Source organism: Anoplopoma fimbria, chromosome 17 (genome assembly GCF_027596085.1).
Source record: "Anoplopoma fimbria isolate UVic2021 breed Golden Eagle Sablefish chromosome 17, Afim_UVic_2022, whole genome shotgun sequence".
In the NCBI taxonomy this organism is placed as follows: domain Eukaryota; kingdom Metazoa; phylum Chordata; class Actinopteri; order Perciformes; family Anoplopomatidae; genus Anoplopoma; species Anoplopoma fimbria.
In genome coordinates, this window is record NC_072465.1 from 27,688,088 (window position 1) to 27,709,380 (window position 21,293).

At 39.6% G+C, this 21,293-nt stretch overlaps 2 protein-coding genes across 3 annotated transcripts in view; one reads left to right on the forward strand and one right to left on the reverse strand.

Annotated features, from left to right (window-relative positions):
• The first annotated feature begins 451 nt into the window (after positions 1 to 451).
• On the forward strand, positions 452 to 11,713 carry khk (ketohexokinase). The gene is given in 9 exon segments (XM_054616983.1): positions 452 to 629; positions 2,462 to 2,578; positions 5,476 to 5,610; positions 7,650 to 7,722; positions 8,383 to 8,529; positions 8,946 to 9,034; positions 9,841 to 9,949; positions 9,951 to 10,017; positions 10,655 to 11,713. Coding segments are annotated over 9 exon segments (936 nt in total). The 5' UTR covers positions 452 to 531; the 3' UTR covers positions 10,756 to 11,713.
• Positions 11,714 to 11,848: 135 nt separating this feature from the next.
• pltp (phospholipid transfer protein) overlaps positions 11,849 to 21,293 on the reverse strand; it is an 11,796-nt gene continuing 2,351 nt past the window's right edge. The window contains exons 2-16 of one of the 2 annotated variants that reach the window (XM_054616982.1): positions 18,937 to 19,066; positions 18,663 to 18,762; positions 18,444 to 18,572; positions 17,490 to 17,645; positions 17,217 to 17,280; positions 16,689 to 16,844; positions 16,431 to 16,607; positions 16,242 to 16,301; positions 15,212 to 15,376; positions 14,906 to 14,973; positions 13,792 to 13,834; positions 13,638 to 13,701; positions 13,405 to 13,481; positions 12,597 to 12,697; positions 11,849 to 12,293 (exon numbers count right to left, since the gene is read on the reverse strand). In XM_054616982.1, coding sequence (XP_054472957.1) covers positions 12,599 to 12,697; positions 13,405 to 13,481; positions 13,638 to 13,701; positions 13,792 to 13,834; positions 14,906 to 14,973; positions 15,212 to 15,376; positions 16,242 to 16,301; positions 16,431 to 16,607; positions 16,689 to 16,844; positions 17,217 to 17,280; positions 17,490 to 17,645; positions 18,444 to 18,572; positions 18,663 to 18,762; positions 18,937 to 19,060 — 1,482 coding nt within the window. In that variant the 5' untranslated portion in view covers positions 19,061 to 19,066 and the 3' untranslated portion in view covers positions 11,849 to 12,293; positions 12,597 to 12,598. Of the gene's footprint in view, positions 12,698 to 13,404; positions 13,482 to 13,637; positions 13,702 to 13,791; positions 13,835 to 14,905; positions 14,974 to 15,211; positions 15,377 to 16,241; positions 16,302 to 16,430; positions 16,608 to 16,688; positions 16,845 to 17,216; positions 17,281 to 17,489; positions 17,646 to 18,443; positions 18,573 to 18,662; positions 18,763 to 18,936; positions 19,067 to 21,293 lie in introns of both variants that reach the window. The other variant, XM_054616981.1, reaches the window with a different exon arrangement.

Here is a 21,293-nt window from a genome sequence, read left to right on the forward strand (position 1 = left end):
TCTTATCCACACTCCTAACAATGATGAGACTACCTTGCACTTTGATTGCTTCAATATGAAGCATCTCACAACCTGAAGTAGTGACCATACAAAGAACATACTAAGGAGGAAATGCTGGGAGTGTTGTTTTATTTCCCCTCACCCTAAAGTCTAACCTGCATCCTTTTAATATCTTATGAGATTTTTAGGATGTTTTATATTTAGCAGATTTTCATTTATTTTAATTGTGCCCATGCACTGCAAAATATTACCTTTGGATAGACGCCATCATCTATTTTAACATTAACCCAAAGCTCTTTATCCATACCACTAAAATAGCTCACAAACAATGAGACAATATCACTATGCACTTTAGCACAGAAGGAAATGGTAAAGCAGGAAGAGAAAGGAGCAGCTGTCTGCAGGGCTCTTATTTTATCATCTCTGCTGACAGGAAGTGGTGAGACTGTTGTTGTGAAATGACTAGATAATGAGAAGTGTGTGTGTCAAAGTCCAAGCCTGAACACACACAGTGAGTTTGTGTGCAGCGACATGGAGGAGCAGAAGAAGAAGATTCTGTGTGTGGGTCTGGTGTGTCTCGACATCATCAACGTGGTCGACAAATACCCAGAAGAAGACACAGACAGCAGGTAAGCACCCACAGCAGGTTAGCACACACAGGCCAAGGCATTGCACCAGAGCAGGACGCACTGCTGCGTAAAGACGACGCACTGCTGCGTAAAGACGCACTGCCCACTGACCAATCAAAGCTCAGTGCGCTGTGTGACGTGGAGGTCACAGAACAGCTCCGACTATTATGTTCCTAGATGTTTAGCTTTTATTCTGAAGGTGAATTTACAGTACCAGTCAAAATTTTGGACACACCTTCTCATTCAATGTTTTTTTTTTTTTTATTTTTTTTTATATATATATATATATATATTTTTATTTTTATTTTTTATATATATATATACAGTACCAGTCAAAAGTTTGGACACACCTTCTCATTCAATGGGTTTTTTTATTTATTTTTTTTTTATTTATTTTATATATATATTTTTTTATTTTTTTTTTTATTTATTTTATTTTTTTATTTTATATATATATATATATACAGTACCAGTCAAAAGTTTGGACACACCTTCTCATTCAATGGTTTTTTTTATTTATTATTTATTGTTTATCTATTTTCTATTTTTTATTTATTTTATATATATATTATTTTTATTTATTTTTTTTTTATTTTTTTTTATTTTATTTATTTTATTTATTTTATTTATTTTATATATATATACAGTACCAGTCAAAAGTTTGGACACACCTTCTCATTCAATGTTTTTTTTTTTATTGTTTATTTATTGTTTATCTATTTTCTATTTTTTTTTATTTATTTTATATATATATTATTTTTATTTATATATATATATATATATATATATATATATATATATATATATATATATATACAGTACCAGTCAAAAGTTTGGACACACCTTCTCATTCAGTGGTTTTTCTTTATTTTTATTTTTATTTTTTTCTACATTGTAGATTAATATTGAAGACATCCAAACTATGAAGGAACACACATGGAATTATGTGGTAAACAAACAAATGCTCAACAAACCAGAATATGTTTTATATTTTAGATTCTTCAAAGTAGTTGAATGAGAAGGTGTGTCCAAACTTTTGACTGGTACTGTATGATTTGTGATATTTTATTTTGAAGGTGAATCTATGACGTGTGATATTTTATTCTGAAGGTGAATCTCTGATTTGTGGTATTTTATTCTGAAGGTGAATCTATGACGTGTGATATTTTATTCTGAAGGTGAATCTATGACATGAGATATTTTATTCTGAAGGTGAATCTATGACGTGTGATATTTTATTCTGAAGGTGAATCTATGACGTGTGATATTTTATTCTGAAGGTGAATCTCTGATTTGTGGTATTTTATTCTGAATGAATCTGTGTGATATTTTATTCTGAAGGTGAATCTATGACGTGTGATATTTTATTCTGAAGGTGAATCTTATGACGTGTGATATTTTATTCTGAAGGTGAATCTATGACGTGTGATATTTTATTCTGAAGGTGAATCTATGACTTGTGATATTTTATTCTGAAGGTGAATCTATGACGTTTGATATTTTATTCTGAAGGTGAATCTATGACTTGTGATATTTTATTCTGAAGGTGAATCTATGATTTGTGGTATTTTATTCTGAAGGTGAATCTATGACGATATTTTATTCTGAAGGTGAATCTATGACTTGTGATATTTTATAAGGATTGATATCGTATCCCAGCATGCACCTCTGCAGATTATTGATCTTTGATATTGATCCTAAATTTGGCCTTTAGGACATGAAACGTGTCTAAAAAGACATTTTCATCTACAGTCTCCTCATAACGTCTTCCTGTTTCTTCAGTGTTATTGATCGCTGATGCTGTGATGTCATCGCTCTCTGTACCTGTGCAGGTGTTTGTCGCAGCGTTGGCAGCGAGGAGGAAACGCTTCAAACTCCTGCACCGTGCTGTCGCTGCTCGGAGCGCCGAGCGCCTTCATGGGCTCGCTGTCTGCTGGACCTGTGGCTGAGTGAGTACCGATCAATACATCCATCGATACATCCATCGATACATCCATCATACATCCATCAATACATCCATCAATACATCCATCAATACATCCATCTATACATCCATCATACATCCATCAATACATCCATCATACATCCATCAATACATCCATCGATACATCCATCAATACATCCATCAATACATCCATCAATACATCCATCAATACATCCATCAATACATCCATCGATACATCCATCAATACATCCATCCATCAATACATCCATCATACATCCATCCATACATCCATCCATACATCCATCAATACATCCATCAATACATCCATCATACATCCATCAATACATCCATCATACATCCATCAATACATCCATCAATACATCCATCAATACATCCATCAATACATCCATCAATACATCCATCAATACATCCATCAATACATCCATCAATACATCCATCGATACATCCATCAATACATCCATCAATACATCCATCAATACATCCATCATACATCCATCAATCCATCAATACATCCATCATATCCATCCATAATCCATCCATCAATACATCCATCATACATCCATCAATACATCCATCAATACATCATCATCATCCATCCATACATCCATCAATACATCCATCATACATCCATCAATACATCCATCAATACATCCATCAATACATCCATCAATACATCCATCAATACATCCATCAATACATCCATCAATACATCCATCAATACATCCATCATCCATACATCCATCAATACATCCATCAATACATCCATCGATACATCCATCAATACATCCATCAATACATCCATCATACATCCATCAATACATCCATCAATACATCCATCAATACATCCATCAATACATCCATCAATACATCCATCAATACATCCATCAATACATCCATCGATACATCCATCAATACATCCATACATCCATCAATACATCCATCAATACATCCATCAATACATCCATCAATACATCCATCAATACATCCATCAATACATCCATCAATACATCCATCCAATACATCCATCAATACATCCATCAATACATCCATCAATACATCCATCAATACATCCATCAATACATCCATCAATACATCCATCCATCCATCCATACATCCATCCATACATCCATCCATACATCCATCCATACATCCATCGATACATCCATCATCGATACATCCATCAATACATCCATCAATACATCCATCGATACATCCATCAATACATCCATCAATACATCCATCAATACATCCATCTATACATGAAGGTCTGAAGTCTCAGTGATCAGATTTAGTTTAAGTTGCTTCAGAACCTCAGGAAGTCCTTGTTTCCTCGTCTCCTTTCTCTCTCCTCATTTCCACGTTTCATCTCTTTCTTCTTGTTTCATCGTCTCCTCTATCTCTCCTAGTTTCCTTATCTCCTTAATCTCTCTTCATTGTTTCCTCTCTCCTTGTTTCCTCTTCTCCTTTCTCTCTCCTCATTTCCACGTTTCATCTCTTTCTTGTTTCCTTTCTCTTTCCTTGTTTAACTCGTCTCCTTCATCCTAATTTCTTCTTCTCCTCTCTGACTCTATATCTCCTTGTTCCCTTATCTCCTTAATCTCTTCATTGTTTCCTCTCTCCTTGTTTTCTCTTCTCATTTCCACGTTTCATCTCTTTCTTCTTGTTTCCTCGTCTCCTCTATATCTCATTGTTACCTCATCTCCTTAATCTCTCTTCCTTGTCTCCTTCTTCTTTCCTTGTTTCTTTGTCTCCTTCTTCCTTGTTTCTTCACCTCTTCTTTCTCTATCTCTCCTTGTTTCCTTATCTCCTCTCCCTCTCTTTGTTTACTCGTCTCCTCTCACCTTCTTTTTGTTTCATTGCATCCTTTTCTCTACATTTTTCCTTGTCTTCTTCCTCAATTCTTCGTCTCCTTTCTCTCTCCTCATTTCCACGTTTCATCTCTTTCTTCTTGTTTCATCGTCTCCTCTATCTCCTAGTTTCTTTATCTCCTTAATTTCTCTTCCTTGTTTCCTCTCTCTTTCCTTGTTTCTTTGTCTCCTTCCTTGATTTTTTGCCCCTCTCTCCCTCTTTCTCCTTGTTTCCTCATCTCCTTTCTCTCTCCTCATTTACACCTTTCATCTTATTCTTTTTGTTTCCTCGTCTCTTCTATCTCTCCTTGTTTCCTTATCTCCCCTCCATCGCTTTGTTTACTTGTCTCCTCACACCTTCTTTTGTTTCATTGCATCCTTTTCTTTATATTTTTCCTTGTCTTCTTCCTCATTTCCTTGTCTACTTCCCTTCTCCTTGTTTTCTTGTTTTTTCTCTCCTAGCTTCCTCGTTCCCTGTCTCTCTTTGTTTCCTCTTCTCCTCGCTCTCTCTCCTTGTTTCCTTGTCTCTTCTCTCTTTCAATGTGTTTCATTGCATAGTTTTCTCTACATCTTTCCTGGCCTCCTTCTTCTTTCCTTATCATCAGGAAAAAGAGAAAGAGTTTCCTGTCTGCAGCTTTATTTTGAAGGACAGAGAAGACTTGAAAACAATTCACTGTCTGTAGTTTTATTTTGGAGGATTTTCAGAAGTTCCATATCGATGTGTCTCTGGTGTCTGAGCACGCTCAGTGTGACCTTCCAGCTTCTGTGGTCATCAGCAACATCAGCACAGGAAGCCGCACCATCCTGCACATGAACAGGTGTGAACAGGTGTGAACAGTGTGTGTGTGTGTGTGTGTGAGTGTGTGTGTGTGTGTGTGTGTCACTAACAGTATTTATTTCAGGAACATCATCACCATCGTCACAGATCAGCTCTGCGTCCTTCCTGTTCCACCGGTGACACTTTCCTGTCTGTCAGTGGTTTTATTTTGGAGGGACAGAGTTGATATGAAGTATGTCTCTCTCTGTCCGTCAGTTTCATCATGGGCGACTTCTCGCGGCGTTCGGTCGATGTCTCGGCGGTGGTTTGGCAGACGGAAGGTCAAACTCCGTCTGCGTGTTGTGTTGTTTGTCCGTCCACCGGATCTCGAACCGTTGTTCTCTACGACACGTAAGACGACCTGACGACCGCCCGGCGACACGCAGCGTTCACTAAATACCTCTCCATCAATGCCACCTTGTTCCCGTTGAGGAATGTCATTCATCCCATCAGTCAAATGGCAAAAAAAATACACAATTTAGAGATCATACTACAATGTTTACTAACAGCAACAGCTGCTGGTTTACAGCTGAATATTCTGTTCAACTGCAGGTTTATAAAAAAACATAATTTACGTAATTTCGTAGAGTCACATGATTGTTAGCTACATGACGTAGTTTTTGAGTTTCTACGCATTTGTTAATTTATAAATGAAGAAACCAGAATGTTTGTTCTTTTTCTTCTACTCATGTACATGAACTTTTAAAAGCAGAGACATTCAGGTGAGTCTCGTTTGGTCACTATGGAAACTGAAAGAGATGTTCACTCTGTTAGGCCACGCCCCCTCTGAATCTGAAGCTCCACCTACCTCGTGTAGGCTCCACCCATCTGGTGCTGCATGCAGATAAAACCAAAGGTGCTGAGGTGTTTTGTGAACGCTGTTTGACCCGCATGAAGGACGCATGACCTCCTGACCCTGACCCTGACCCTGATCCTGATCCTGATCCTGATCCTGGTGTAATGACCCACTGCAGAGCGAGACGTTGAGGTCCTGTCGGATCCAGCAATCAGATTGAGCCGAGGTCAGCTGACCTAATACATTTTTTATTTAGTTGTTGATAGAGACCGAGCACGTTAATGAACATCAGTAAAACAATACAAGACCTGAACATGCCCTTAGCAACAATGCTATAGGAGGTGCAATGCGTTAAACATAAAACATATTGGTCACCTTTTAAATTCTCAATAAATTATATATATATATATATATATATATATATATATATATATATATATATATATATATATATATAATTTATGCTAGTAGACTGGAAAGAGGAGAAACAACTAGCCTGGCTCCGTCCAAAGTTAAAAAGTACATCTATCAACACCTTTTGAAGTTTACTGATTGACACACACACATATATATATATTCTTTTAAACCTCACTGTATCTATGCTAAGCTAGGCTAACGGTGCTGAACCCCTCTGTAGTGGACTAACATGTTGGACTGTTCCTTTAAATCTGCGTTCAGGTTGTTGAACGGGCTTCATCGGGAACTCGTCGGTTTAGTGTCGTCAGTTTGAGTCTCTGCAGTGGTTTTAATTGGGGTTTAATTCGTCGTCGTCAAATAATTTCATATCTGTAATTTTTAAAACGACCTCATTCACGCTGAAATATGATGAAATATGTTCAGTAATCAAACAGGTTTTAATCTGCCGTCTCTGAGGAGTTTCCTTCCAAAATGATCAATTGTATTTAATAAATATACTTGTATATTTACTATAGGTGTAAAAAAAAAAAGAGCCACCTCAGAGGATAAATTACAAAATCCAAAATGTCCCTATTCTTTGGTCTTTTGATGACTTTGGAAGTGAACTCTTCACACTTTAAGCCTGTGAATGTAAATAAAATCACACTTAATAGTGTTGACTGTTGGACGTAAGAAAGATCACTCCTTTTAAAATGTTCTGTCTGAACCGAATACTGACGTATTTATAACATTTTCACATCCATAAACATGACCATCTTTAATCAGCATTACTGAAACACGACTGACAAATAACGAAAATCCTCACCGACATATGAATCAATCAAGTTTAATTGTAAATCTTCAAAAAACGTAATTCTTTTAATTGTTTCACTGATTGTTGAAGTGTTTGTGTAAAGGTTGAAACTCATCCATGAATCACAGCGAGTAGATCAAACAGGAAGTTCAGATGTATTTATATGTCCCTGTTAAAAGATAATTCCATTGATTTTTGTACTGAACATTTTACTGGTCCTGATTAGTCTTCAGCCTGTGGAGAGTCTTCTATGGCCTGATGATGTCATAGTGATGTCATCAGCCTGGGAGACTTTTAAAACTTCAGAGTGATGAAGGTGTTTCTGGATTATCTTTTCTGTTCTCATTCATGGGGAACTTGACCTCTGACCTTGCTGTCCGTCAGGAACCTTCCTGATGTCACAGCGGAGGAATTCTCCAAAGTCGATCTCCGTAAATTCAAGTGGATCCACTTTGAGGTGAGCGACGGTTCGAAACCTGACTAAACCGGACGAATCTGAATAAACCAGACTAACCCTACTAAACCAGACTAACCGTAGTAAACCAGGTTTACCAGACAAAACCAGACTAATCTGATTAAACCAGGCTAACCTGTTTAAACCTGACTAACCTTATTAAACCAGACTAATCTGATTAAACCATACTAACCTGACTAAACCAGACTAATCTGATTAAACCAGACTAACCTGACTAAACCAGACTAATCTTATTAAACCAGACTAATCTGATTAAACCAGACTAACCCTACTAAACCAGACTAAATTTAGTAATCTAGACTAACTTTACTAAACCGGACTAACCTGATTAAACCAGACTAATCTGATTAAACCAGACTAACCTTAGTAAACCAGACTAACCCTACTAAACCAGACTAACCTGATTAAACCAGACTAACTTTATTAAACCAGACTAACCCTACTAAACCAGACTAACTTTAGTAAACCAGACTAACCTGATTAAACCAGACTAATCTGATTAAACCAAACTAACCTGACAAAACCTGACCTAACTGGACCAAACCCAATTCATCTGACCAACCTAAACTGACCGCACAAAACAGACTAACAGTGTACCAGTGTTTCACTGTTACAGTTTTTTGGTTTGTTTTCATCCTGCAGGGCCGTAATGCTGAGGAGCAGGTGAAGATGCTCCAGCAGGTAGGGACGTATAACAGCACGTTGCCACGGCAGCAGAGGATCACCGTCTCCGTGGAGATAGAGAAGACCAGAGAGCCGCTGTATCAGCTGTTTCCTCACGGTGACGTGGTGCGAGTCTTTAAGAGAACGTCTTTTACTCTGATTACTTTAACATGAGGTCTGTGACTGGATGGGTTCTATCGGTCTGTGACAGGATGGGTTCTATCGGTCTGTGACAGGATGGGTTCTATCGGTCTGTGACAGGATGGGTTCTATCGGTCTGTGACTGGATGGGTTCTATCGGTCTGTGACAGGATGGGTTCTATCGGTCTGTGACAGGATGGGTTCTATCTATCTGTGACTGGATGGGTTCTATCGGTCTGTGACAGGATGGGTTCTATCGGTCTGTGACAGGATGGGTTCTATCTGTGACTGGATGGGTTCTATCGGTCTGTGACAGGATGGGTTCTGTCGGTCTGTGACAGGATGGGTTCTATCGGTCTGTCAGGTGTTCCAGTGTCTTCAGGTGTTTCTTATCTCCTCAGATGTTTGTCAGTAAAGACGTGGCCCGTCACTTCGGCTTCCTGACGGCTGAAGCTGCTCTGAAAGGACTCTACAGTCGGGTCAAACAGGGGTGAGTGGAGGATCTGGATTTTAAGGATCGGAAAAATAAATCAAAATAAAACGTGTTGTTCCCTCTGATGTATAATAAGAAGTCAAGAGATGTTCCTTTGCCCCACTTTATACTAAGCAGACTACAACTACAATATATTCTGTTTATATTATGCTGCTAGGGACGAGCCTCAGGGCTGTCCCTCAGACCCGTCTCTCCCTCTCTGACCTGTCTCTCTCTCTCTGACCTGTCTCTCTCTCTCTGACCCGTCTCTCCCTCTCTGACCTGTCTCTCTCTCTCAGGGCTGTCTGTCTCTGACCTGCCCGTCTCTCCCTCTCTGACCTGTCTCCCTCTCTCATGGCTGTCTCTCTGACCGGTCTCTCTCTCTCTGACCTGTCTCTCTCTCATGGCTGTCTCTCTGACCTGTTTTCTCAGGTCTGTCTTCTGACCTGTCTCTCTCTCATGGCTGTCTCTCTGACCGGTCTCTCCCTCTCTGACCTGTCTCTCTCTCTCGCTGAACCTGTCTCATGGAAGCGTCTCTCCCTCTCTGACCCGTCTCCCTCTCTCATGGCTGCCTTTTCCTCTTTGACCTGTCTCTCTCTCTCATGGCTGTCTCTTCAACCTGTCTCTCCCACTGTGACCTGTCTCTCTCATGGCTGTCTTCCCCTCTCTAAACTTTTTTCTCTCATGGCTTTCTGTCAGACCTGTCTCTCTCTCAGGGCTGTCTCACTGACCGGTCTCTCTCTCTCTCTCTCTGACCTGTCTCTCTCTCAGGGCTGTCTCACTGACCAGTCTCTCTCTCTCTCTCTGACCTGTCTCTCTCTCAGGGCTGTCCTGGTTTGTGCCTGGGCAGAAAAAGGAGCGGATGCTTTGGGTCCTGACGGTTCCGTCGTTCATTCAGATGCGTTTCCTCCCGAAACTGAGACTCACACTGTCCAACGACATACTCAACAATGGAGCCGGAGACACTTTCAACTCTGCCGTCATCTACACACTGTCCAACGGTAAGACATCACACTGTCCAACAATGAGTCATTACACTGTCCAACGGTAAGACATCACACTGTCCAACATGACGGTAAGACATCACACTGTCCAACATCACACTGTCCAACAATGAGACATTACACTGTCCAACAATGAGACATCACACTGTCCAACAATGAGACATCACACTGTCCAACAATGAGACATCACACTGTCCAACGGTAAGACATCACACTGTCCAACAATGAGACATCACACTGTCCAACAATGAGACATCACACTGTCCAACATGATGATGGAGAGACAGAGTACGGCACAGAATTAGTTTAGAAATAAAAGGTTTAGTTTTGTTTTTTTTAAATACAGATACCAGTTATATCTATAGTCTCTGGATGAAAAAGGCCACTTACATGGCTTTTATTTTGAAAGAAAGGCGATGAACCTTCACTTCCAGGTCAACGCAAACAGATTTTGTGCTCAGTTTGTTCTCAGCAAGAGTTTCACACTCTTCATCGTTTCGCTCTTCACTGCTCTCAGATCAGATTCTAATCTGTTCCTGAATGTTGTCATATGTGGACCTGCAGACTCAGATCAGATCAGCTTTGTCTTTGTCTATATTTTACTTAAATAAATAAATACATTTTCTAACCGTAGGTGGGAGTTTGCAGGACGCACTGACCTTCGGCTGCAGGGTCGCCGGCAGGAAGTGTGGTTTCCACGGTTACGACGGCATCGCCGAAATCTTTGGCAACTGACTGAAGAGTTTAAAACAGTGACTGATTCAAAGAACTGTGTTGACAGTCTGAGATTACTCACTCCATACACAATTATGAGTTAAAAACACAGATTTTTATTTTTAATGAAATAAAAAACAAACTCATGATTTTTATTCAGCACTCAAATTACAATAAATTCTATTTAATTATCAGTTTGAAAAGTAAAACTCCATAAAAACGGATTAACACATCAAGTGTCTGAGCTGCATGTTTACAACTAATAATTTATTATTTGTTAATGAATTAAAGTGGCAGTAAACAGGTCTTTTGCTTTAACTTATCATTATGAAGTAAATGTTGATTGCCCAAAATAATGGATACAGAATAATGACACCATCTGCGTTGAGATTGGTTCCCCATAATTATAAGTCTGTCTGACACGGGTCAGGATCTCCTGGGAAAATGAAGGCTCGATTTACGGCACAAAGGAAGAGTATGGCGCTTAAATTGTATCTATGCTTGTAAAGGTAATAAAATAATATCTAACAATGTCATCTGCAGCCTATAACATCTACACTTTTGTTCTTACCTTTCACAATAAGAGCCCTAGACAAATGTGCTGCTTTAGGGTAGCCATGTTGCTAAATGTGTTGTTGTTGTCTTTGAAGAAAACAAGTGATCCAGTTGTCTTGGCGACAGCGGCACCAATAATTTTACCTAATTAAAGTTGCCACTTTATCTGATGAATAACAGATTAATAAAACTATAAATAGAAAATAATTAACATAAGTAATGATAAATAACTGATACATCACTATTTGATAATTGGTCTTGAGCTGATATAACATAAACTTAACTATTAACAAGCTGCTAATAAAATAGTCAAGTGTAAATTAACTGTGTGATGCTGTGACTTTAAATGAAGTAACATCTTGTTAAAATGATTTCATTGCTGTATTTCTTTTTTTACCTGATGAGAATAAAATCTGTCAAACAAAATAAATAACGTTATTGATCTGACTGACTGAAGTGAAACCTGACGCTGGTCACGATTCATTCGAGGATCAAATGTCAATATATGTGTATATATATGTAAATAACTCCTAACGTTTATATAAAAACAAATTAGGAGTTTAATTTGTTTTTATTTAGCTTTGTTGTTAATACACGTAACAACTACTACGTTGTGTAGTTGTTACACGTCAACAACTACACAAACATATTATCATCAAGAATATGATGCATTGTTGTAGATTACTACTACTACTACCCAACCGTGTATAATGGAGATAAAAACATCTACAGCAGTACACATATACTTTAATACAGCAGTACAATTAATCCAGAAACATCATATATAATAGAAAAACACTGATAGGGAACATTTTACCACACTATGAATACTTTCATTAAAGCTTCAAGTACATTTTGCTGACAATACTTACATACTTTTACTACTGAGGTTTTAAAATGCAGGACTTTTAACGTGTAGTGGAGTATTTTCACAATGTGGTATCGGTACTTTTACTTCAGTTAAGGATCAGAATACTTCTTCAACGGCTGCTGGTTTCACTGATCTACAGGTGGTTAAAGGTGCACAGTAATGTACAAGAGAAGAAGAAGACTGTTAGCAAGAAAGATGGAGGTAAACAAGGGGCGCTTGATTTTAAAATACATGTGTGTATATTTATATGTGTGTATATATATAAATATATATATGTCTCGTACACATTATCTCTGTATATACAACATTGTGTTATACATATATTCTCACTGTATCGTATATATGTTTGGGTCTGACAATATATATTTACACATTGTTATATATGTTTACACAGTATCACATTGTGTGTATATATATATATACTGTTCATATATACATTTAGACAGTGTTGGTTTCTGGTGCTGTCTGATTGCTCGCTACGATCATTTCCCTCAGTCCTTTGCTGAAGTGAAGATTCGCCCCGATGACGAGGAAACCCTGCAGAGATCAACACAACTCCTGTCAACACCAGAGGGCAGCACAGGCCGAGGAAATACAACCTCACATGGTACAGTAGATGGAGAAATAATAAAGACGAGGTCAATAATTCAAGTCGTTATTTCCGATTTACAATCTTAATTACGTCCCGGTGCATCTGCTGGGGAAAACATGGACGCCCACAGCTGTGTGATGGTTGTGTGGCAAGTGTCTGAGCTTCAAAAGCATCAATTACCACAACAAAATGAATTCAAGTGTAAAAGTGTAAAAATCAAAGTTATGTTATTCTAAGGATGTGCAGGGGAACTCTGTTATTACCGCATGCTCACAAAGAAGCACAAATCAACTGGATGGAAATGGCAATTACAACACTGTTAGCATACGATTTACAACACAACTATCAAACATTATGGAAAGGTAGTTCAATGTGTCCAAATATGGTCACATCCGTTCATTGGTTGAGGAAAAAAACAACATGGCGCAACCCAAATCCGAGATGGCGACGGCCTGAATGGTGAAGGAGAGGCTTTCAAAACCAATGGTCCCATTTGTTAACATAAAGGGGGCGGGGTTAATGACTTATACTGCAGCCAACCACCAGAGGGCGATCAAGATGTCTTCACTTTTGGAGGGGCTGTGATGGGGTCCATTTTAATACACAGTCTATGTTATGAACATATAAAGGTAAAACTTTTAAACAGACTTACGTTGTGATATTCAACTACTTCCTCAATGAAATCCATCCCGTCAGCCAGAGGGATCCGAACTCCTCTCTTTGTCCAGTCTGAACACACACACACACACACACACACACACACACACACACACACACACACACACACACACACATCATTACAGTCCGGTGTGTCACAGTGTGTTACAGTAAAACACTAAATAAACTGTGTGCTTATGTCTCACAGATGATGAATCAGAGTCTTACTGTTGATTAAAGGAACCACGGACATCTGCAGCATCGTCTTTAGAGGAGCCTGCAGAGGAATCAGCTGACAGACAGACAGGCAGACAGACAGGTGATTGTTATGTATTTAACACTAATGTTGTAGCGTCGTAGTAAAAGATAAAACAACACTTACTGCCAGAGATTCTAGTGCTGATTGATTGGAGTATATTTTAAACCTGAAAGAAGACAATTGTTTCAGTCTGTGGTTGTTTATTCTGCAGAGTGGAGGTCGTGAAACCACAGACAGAGGCTGTGACTTTAAATGGGCTTCAACACAAAAGGTTACATTTCAACGCTTTTCCTTTACCGAGGAAACATTTTAAGGGATTCTGAACAGCCTTAAGTAAGTCCCTCAGCTAAGAGGAAATTCAACCTGAGGGGCCAATCACAACTAGACGCGACGCAAGAAACATGTGTGCTCCTCTCTTGCACCACATGTTTTTTCTGACGCACATTAAAGTTCAAATATTCTCAACTTTTCTTGCTGAGACACACCGATCGTCAGTGACACAATTGACGGAGGCAGCCAATCAAATCAAGCAAGAGGTGGGCTTTACTACTGTGATGGAAATCTTAGAGCTAGTTCCCTCGAGACAGAAGAAGTTTCGGCAGACCCAGATGTCTTAAGCAGTAACATTTATTGAAGCTCGATCGAGGAGAACAGGGAAACACCACGTGTGAATCACAGCGTACTGCTAACCAATTCTGAAGATGGTGTCCTTGAGCACAGTATTTAACCTTCCCCAGACCAGCTAAGTTCCGCTATATCCAAATAGGGTTAGTTCTACATCAGCCTGGCATGTGTGAGGATTCTATTGGTTATAAGATCTAAACAAGGAAATACATCTACCTTTGCTGTGCTAGCAAGAACATAGCCTCTGTACAGTCTCTCTTATCCAGCGTCTCCAACCAGACGCCAGCCTCTTGACTCTAAACCGAATACAGAAGGTTTCTAGCTGACCTTGACCTACCAGCTGCCATAGCCAGCTCAGGCACATAGAGTGAGACAGGCGAAGAGAGACAGACAGTTGAGCTGATCTACAGACAGTTACCTTTAACCTACATGAGGGAAGTTTAACATACAATAAGGAAAATTCCTTCACAACTACTTTACCAGTGACTTCCTGTTTTTGATGCATGTTCATATACATGCGTGTGTGTGTGTGTGTGTGTGTGTGTGTGTGTGTGTGTGTGTGTGTGTGTGTGTGTGTGTGTGTGTGTGTGTGTGTGTGTGTGTGTGTTTGTACCTGCGGAGGTCAGCAAGAATGGACAGACGTTTTCCCTTCATTGAAACTTTAGCATTGAACTTTGTTTCCTGCAGAAGGACGGAAAGATGAAACAATAATAGAAATAATAAAACAGCTGTTTTTAAAGAGGAATAATATGTGTGTGTGTGTGTGTGTGTGTGTGTGTGTGTGTGTGTGTGTGTGTGTGTGTGTGTGTGTGTGTGTGTGTGTGTGTGTGTGTGTGTGTGTGTGTGTGTGTGTGTGTGTGTGTGTGTGTGTGTGTGTGTGTGTGTGTGTGTGTGTGTGTGTGTGTGTGTGTGTGTTTACCATGGTCATGCTGCTGAGCTGGACCGGAGGCTGACCTGGAGGCAGCACCATCACCTTGACGATGGCTGTCATGACGACCGTCGCTCCGGACGTCTTGATGGTGGTCTTTGGGGGCGAGTTGACGGCGAACTGCAGTGAGAGCGGAGCGTCCATCAGAGCCGGGTTCTACGGAGAACACAGGGAGAACATGAGGTGAAGTAGTAATAAAAATAAGTAAGTAATGTCTTTACTGTGTCTATTGTGTCTTTAATGTGTTTCTACTGCATTTCTAATGTGTCACCACTGTATCTTTGCTGTGTCCTTATTTAGTCTTCATGTCTCTATTGTATCTTCCACTGTCATTTCAAATGTGTCTTAATTCAGTGTCACTACTGTGTCTCTATTGTGACTTTAGTGTCTTTCTACTGCATTTCTAATGTGTCTCCACTGTATCTTTGCTCTGTCTCTGTTTTGTCTTTACTGTGTTTCTACTGTGTCTTTACTGTGTTTCAACTGTGTCTTTACTGTGTTTCAACTGTGTCTTTACTGTCTTTCTACTGCATTTGTCCAGTGTCTCCACTGTCTCTTAGCTATGTCTTTATTTAGTCTTAAATTTGTTTCTGTCTTGACTTTACTGTGTTTCCACTGCATTTCTAATGTGTTCCAACTCAGTTCTATTGTGTCTTTACTGTGTCTCCACTGTCTCTTAGCTGTGTCTTTATTTAGTCTCCAATTTGCATTGAAACTGTGTCCCCACTGTATCTTTGCTCTGTCTCTGTATTGTCTTTACTGTGTTCCCACTGTGTCTCTACCATGTCTCTATTGTGTCTTTATAGTGTTTTATACTGAAGTTCCACAGTGTCACCATTGTCTCTTAACTGTGTCTCGATTTCATCTTTACTGTATCTCTACTGTAATACTAGTGTGTCCCCACTGTGTCTCTACTGTGTCTCTATTGTGTCTCTACTGTATCTTTACTGCATTTCTAATGTGTCTCCACAGTGTCTCTACTGTCTCTCTAATGTGTTTCTGTGGGGTTTTTTCTGCTCACCATCATCATGATGGTTCCAAAGTAGGTGGTTCTCAACAACATCTCCATGTCTTTGGGCATCTGAAGGACGAGAGAACACAAACAGAAGTGATAAAGGTCAGATGGGATCAGTTCGGTTCTTTGGTCTTATTTTGGTCTGTGGTGGTTTGGGGATCTGTAGAACTTTTGGGGTCTGTAGTGTTTTTTGACCTTCTCGTTGACGATGTTCATCTGGAAGACTCCTGCTTTGTAGTAGGAATACAACCCGCTGTCGAAGAAGTACTCGGACAGAGCGAGGTACACCATCCTGTCGTACTCTTTGATGACCGGGTCGACGGCGTAGTTCGCCAACGTGTTGTTCGGATCGGACAGGTCGAAGAACATCCCCTACACACACAGAACCCACGTTAATGTTCCCATCGTTACTCCGTAGAAGAGAACGAGGAGTCATTGGAGGGAGAGTCTGACCCTGAAGTGCATGTCGAGGCTCCTGGGCGTCACCACCGGATCACCGATCAGAGCATAATCAATACCGATATAATGATCGACCTCCGTCCTCACGGGGATCGTCTCCAACATCGAGTTCACGAGAACCAGAGCAGCGTGGTTCAGAGCGGGACAGATCTGAGGGACAGACACGTCAGAGAGAGAGACAGGTCAGTGATGGACAGACAGACAAGTCAGAGAGAGAGAAAGGTCAGAGGGAGACAGGTCAGAGAGAGAGACAGGTCAGAGATGGACAGACAGACAGGCCAGTCAGAGATGGACAGACAGGTCAGAGAGAGAGACATGTCGGAGAGAGACTAATGCCAGTGATGGACAGACAGACAGAGAGAGACAGGTCCAGACAGACAGACTGGTAAGGTACAGACAGACAGGTGAGAGAGAGACAGACAGACCGTTCAGAGACAGACAGACAGGTCAGCGAGATGGACAGGTCAGAGACAGACAGACAGGTCGGATACAGACAGACAGGTCAGAGAAAGACAGACAGACCTTTTGGTTGAGGAGGAAGCGCATGCCCGTTGTCAGAAAGCTGGCCAGGAAGTGGTAAACTTTCCTGAAAGATAAAACGTGATGACAGACAGTTGTTGATTACGTATCAGTATTATCAACAGTAATCATTAATAATTGTAAAAAAAAAATGAATTGATCATTTTTGATCATCATAATGACAACAGTCCTATTACCGGTTATCAATCATTATTGATAACGACATTACTCCCATTAACATTAATCGTTATTGATTACTGTATCAGTGTGTTTTACCCGAGCGTTCCGCTGAACTGCGCCGTCATTTTGGCAATTTTGGCATCACAGGTGATGTTACTGATCTTCAGTCGTCCTTCATCGTCTCTGATCAGATGCAGAGCCGTGTTGATGTTCACTCCTTCAGCCGACGCATTGATGTTTCCTGTGTCGTAACTGACATAAAAAAAAACTTCAGCTTCATCACTGACATCAAACTATCATGTAAACAAATAGCAAGCAGCGTTACTCCCCACGTATAGCATATTTTGTACCACTTCCTGTGTCCATTATGTGGCGCTCAAGAACTCACACACTAATTAAACACCGTTTTTCGCTGCACATCATGTGTAAAGATCATTTACATGTTAATTTAATGTAAATCTGATCATCTTTGTCACATTAGGCTGTTCCACAAAAAACACAAAAGTTTCAGAATTTGGCGTCATGTAGTTCTTTAGATTCTGCTGAGCAGATTTTGAAATGAATCTCTTAAAATCCTCTCTTGCATTTTGAAAAGATTAATACATGTAAAGTAGCCAAACTGATGTCTTTTAACGTGACCTATGACATCATCGTTCAAGGTATTGACTATTCCAATTTAGTGTCAAATTTGGCGGTGGGTTATACCAAACAAATTTGAAAAAAATACTTGCTGTAAAATTTAAAAAAACTAACAAAAAAAACTTATTTTGCCACTTTAATGTTCCATAGAACACATAACTACTAGAGTTGTATTAATGTTCTGTAGAACACATAACTATTAGAGTTGTATTAATGTTTTGTAGAAGAACATTGTAATTCTATTAAAAGTAATGTGTTCTATTGGTGAGTTATTAGTTATATTGATGTTCTTTGAAAGTTATAAAAAATCATCTGTAGATGAGTTATTAGACTGAAATCAGTGTTCTGTTTGAGAACTATTAGATCCAGGTGAATGTTGGTGTTCAGTCGGTTTTCTGGAGCAGAACTTACAAGAACCAGTAGAGGATCCGTCGGTGGAAACTCAGCGCGATCGATGAGTTCTGGACGTCGAACAACAATCCGACATCAGGAATGAACTGCAGTTCGGCGTGAGTCAGATTCAACTCTTTTATCTTCACACTGACGACAGACGGGAGGAAGAGAAGGTATTAATACATTCGGAGTATTCAGTAGCAAAGTTTTACTTTAAGTACTGCGTAATATCTGTACTCAGTAATGGTGTATTGGAAGCGTCCTTCTTTGCCCTGCATCTCCGGCATCGAGATGTTACTGATCTCCTCTTCAACAAACTTCTGAGTCTCAAACTTCACTGAAAACACAAAACACATACTGTAAGTACTTTTACTGCAAGACATACGTATTTGAAAACTATAGCGCTAAGCAAACTCTACTCTCCTGAGTGCATTTCAGATCTGTTTTACAATTTGGATCTGTTCCGGTCCCAGTTTACTTCTGGATAATAATGATTTATCCATATACTCACACATATCGAGTCCTCTGTCAGTGATTCTGATTTTGCAGCCAGCGGTAGGGACGTCGGCCATGATGGAGGACACCAAAGGGAAGAGGAGAGACAACAGGCAGAAATTCATCCTGAAGCGGAACATCTCAACCTGAAACACAGAAGAAGAAGATTAAAATCCCGGATTAAGATAAAATAAAATAAGATAATCCTTTATTAGTCCCGCAGCGACTAATACAGGCCGGATACAGTAGTTGTGGTTGTGCTGTCAGGTAAGTGCAGAGGTTCTGGTTCAAGGTTCTAGGTCAAACTTTCCACAGACAAACTGTCCACAGAAACTGGCAATCTATATCTAAAGACAAACTGTCCACGGACAAAATGTCCACAGACAAAATGTCCACAGACAAACTGTCCTCCACAGTGAAATAAGGTCAGCGGTCACGATGAACAGACAGATCTGCGTGGTTTGTCCCTCTTGTTGCTCCATAGCTCACAGCTGAACACATTCTGAGATGGTGCTGTCCATATAAACACTGCTCAACTTGAACTGGAGTTAACTCTGTTTCACAACACCACCTCCTCCCCTCTTCTCTTTCTCTTTCCTCCCAGCAGCCTCCCGACTCTCCAGACTAATTTATTCTCTCTGTAAAACAAACTGAACTGATGGAGTAAAAACAGTCAGTAAGGAAGGGAAGCTAACAGACGGAGAACTCTGTTTACTCTCTATTTTAACTCATCTGTTAAACTCTCACTGTGATTTAAATTGTGATTGTAGTGAATAGAATAGAATTCATTCATTTTACTGGTTTCAGATGTTTTATGATATTCATTAACTGTTCTACAAACCTCAAGTTTTATCTTCAGAGCATCAAGAGGAGCCATTCAACTATCTTATAACACAGCACGAAAAAGCATCCAGTTAGCTTTTTTATTTCATGGGCCCTTGATGCATTTTCAGTGCAAACATTCAGCTGAACGTCTGCACAGGCGTAAAGTGTTTCTCTTCGCTCAGACATCTCTAATGAAAACAGGCGGCAACCAATGGTACTGACGTGTGAAGCTAATGCAGAAGTGCCTTAAACCTGCATTCTCTCTAATGTCCAGCAGGGGGCGACTCCTCTGGTTGTATAGAAGTCTATGAGAAAATGACTCTACTTCTCTCTTGATTTATTCCCTCAGTAAACATTGTAAACATGAGTTTATGGTCTCAATCTCTAGTTTCAAGTCTTCTTCAATACAGCATGATGTTCATTTAGTAAATGATGCTCCATTTAGAGTCAAACAGACCATAAAGCAGGGTATGCTTTAGGGCGGGTCCACTGTGATTGACAGGTCTCTGCCAGAGACAGATACGGTTTCTCTATGTCACTCCTCCTGAGTCCAAATTGCAAAAAACAAGATGGCAATGACCAAAATGCAGAACTCTAAGCTTAAAAAAGTAACTCCATAAACCAATTATTGACTTCACAACGACTACGTCAACTTCTTTTACACTATGACTAAAACAGTTGTTTTACATTGAATAGCATTTAAAATGTAGACATGGCTCTAATTCAGACCTGTGTAAAAAACAGTGGAGGGTGCTATGTTGGTATGTGGTGAATGAAATTAAATCTAATCCAGTTTGTACAGATTAAGTAACAGAACCATGAGTTTGAATGACACCGAAACTCTGCACAGAGCTTTAAAATACATAATACCCTGAGACACTCGAAAGTAATCGGGAAATATTTAATCACGAGGATCGCAATGCAAACAGCAGAAATACAGCGTTTATGTTACAAAGTAAATGACCAGGAATTAGAGCTGGCATGTACATAATTGGCCAATTTAGTGTCTTTTTTGCTGGAGGACCTTTAGTTTTTAATTTGAATGGAACCCTGCTGCTGTTGTCACTGTGATGTGTGGACTTAAAATCAGAGTTAGATGTTATAAAACAGGAAGAAGCTAAATATGAAATTTATATGAAATTGTTTGAATTAACTCACTGTATGAAGACGAGGCAAACTTTATGAATTAAAGCTTCGACAGTAAAGTGTATTTTAAATTCTTCTTCCTTCATATAACAACATAAATGTGATTTGAATGTCTGAACGAAGCTGTGAGGAACATTTAAAAAGTCTGTTTAAATGACACAAAGATGAAGATAGAAATATTACAGATAACATGTCTTAAAAGGGCTACACACGCACACACACACACTTACACACACGCACACACTTACACACACGCACACACACACACGCACACACACACTTACACACACACACACACACACACAAACATTAATTATCTGGTCTTAAGCTTCAAACAGCCTTTGAAGAACTAAAGTCCTCACAAATATAGACATACTGGACCACACACACACACTCAGTCTG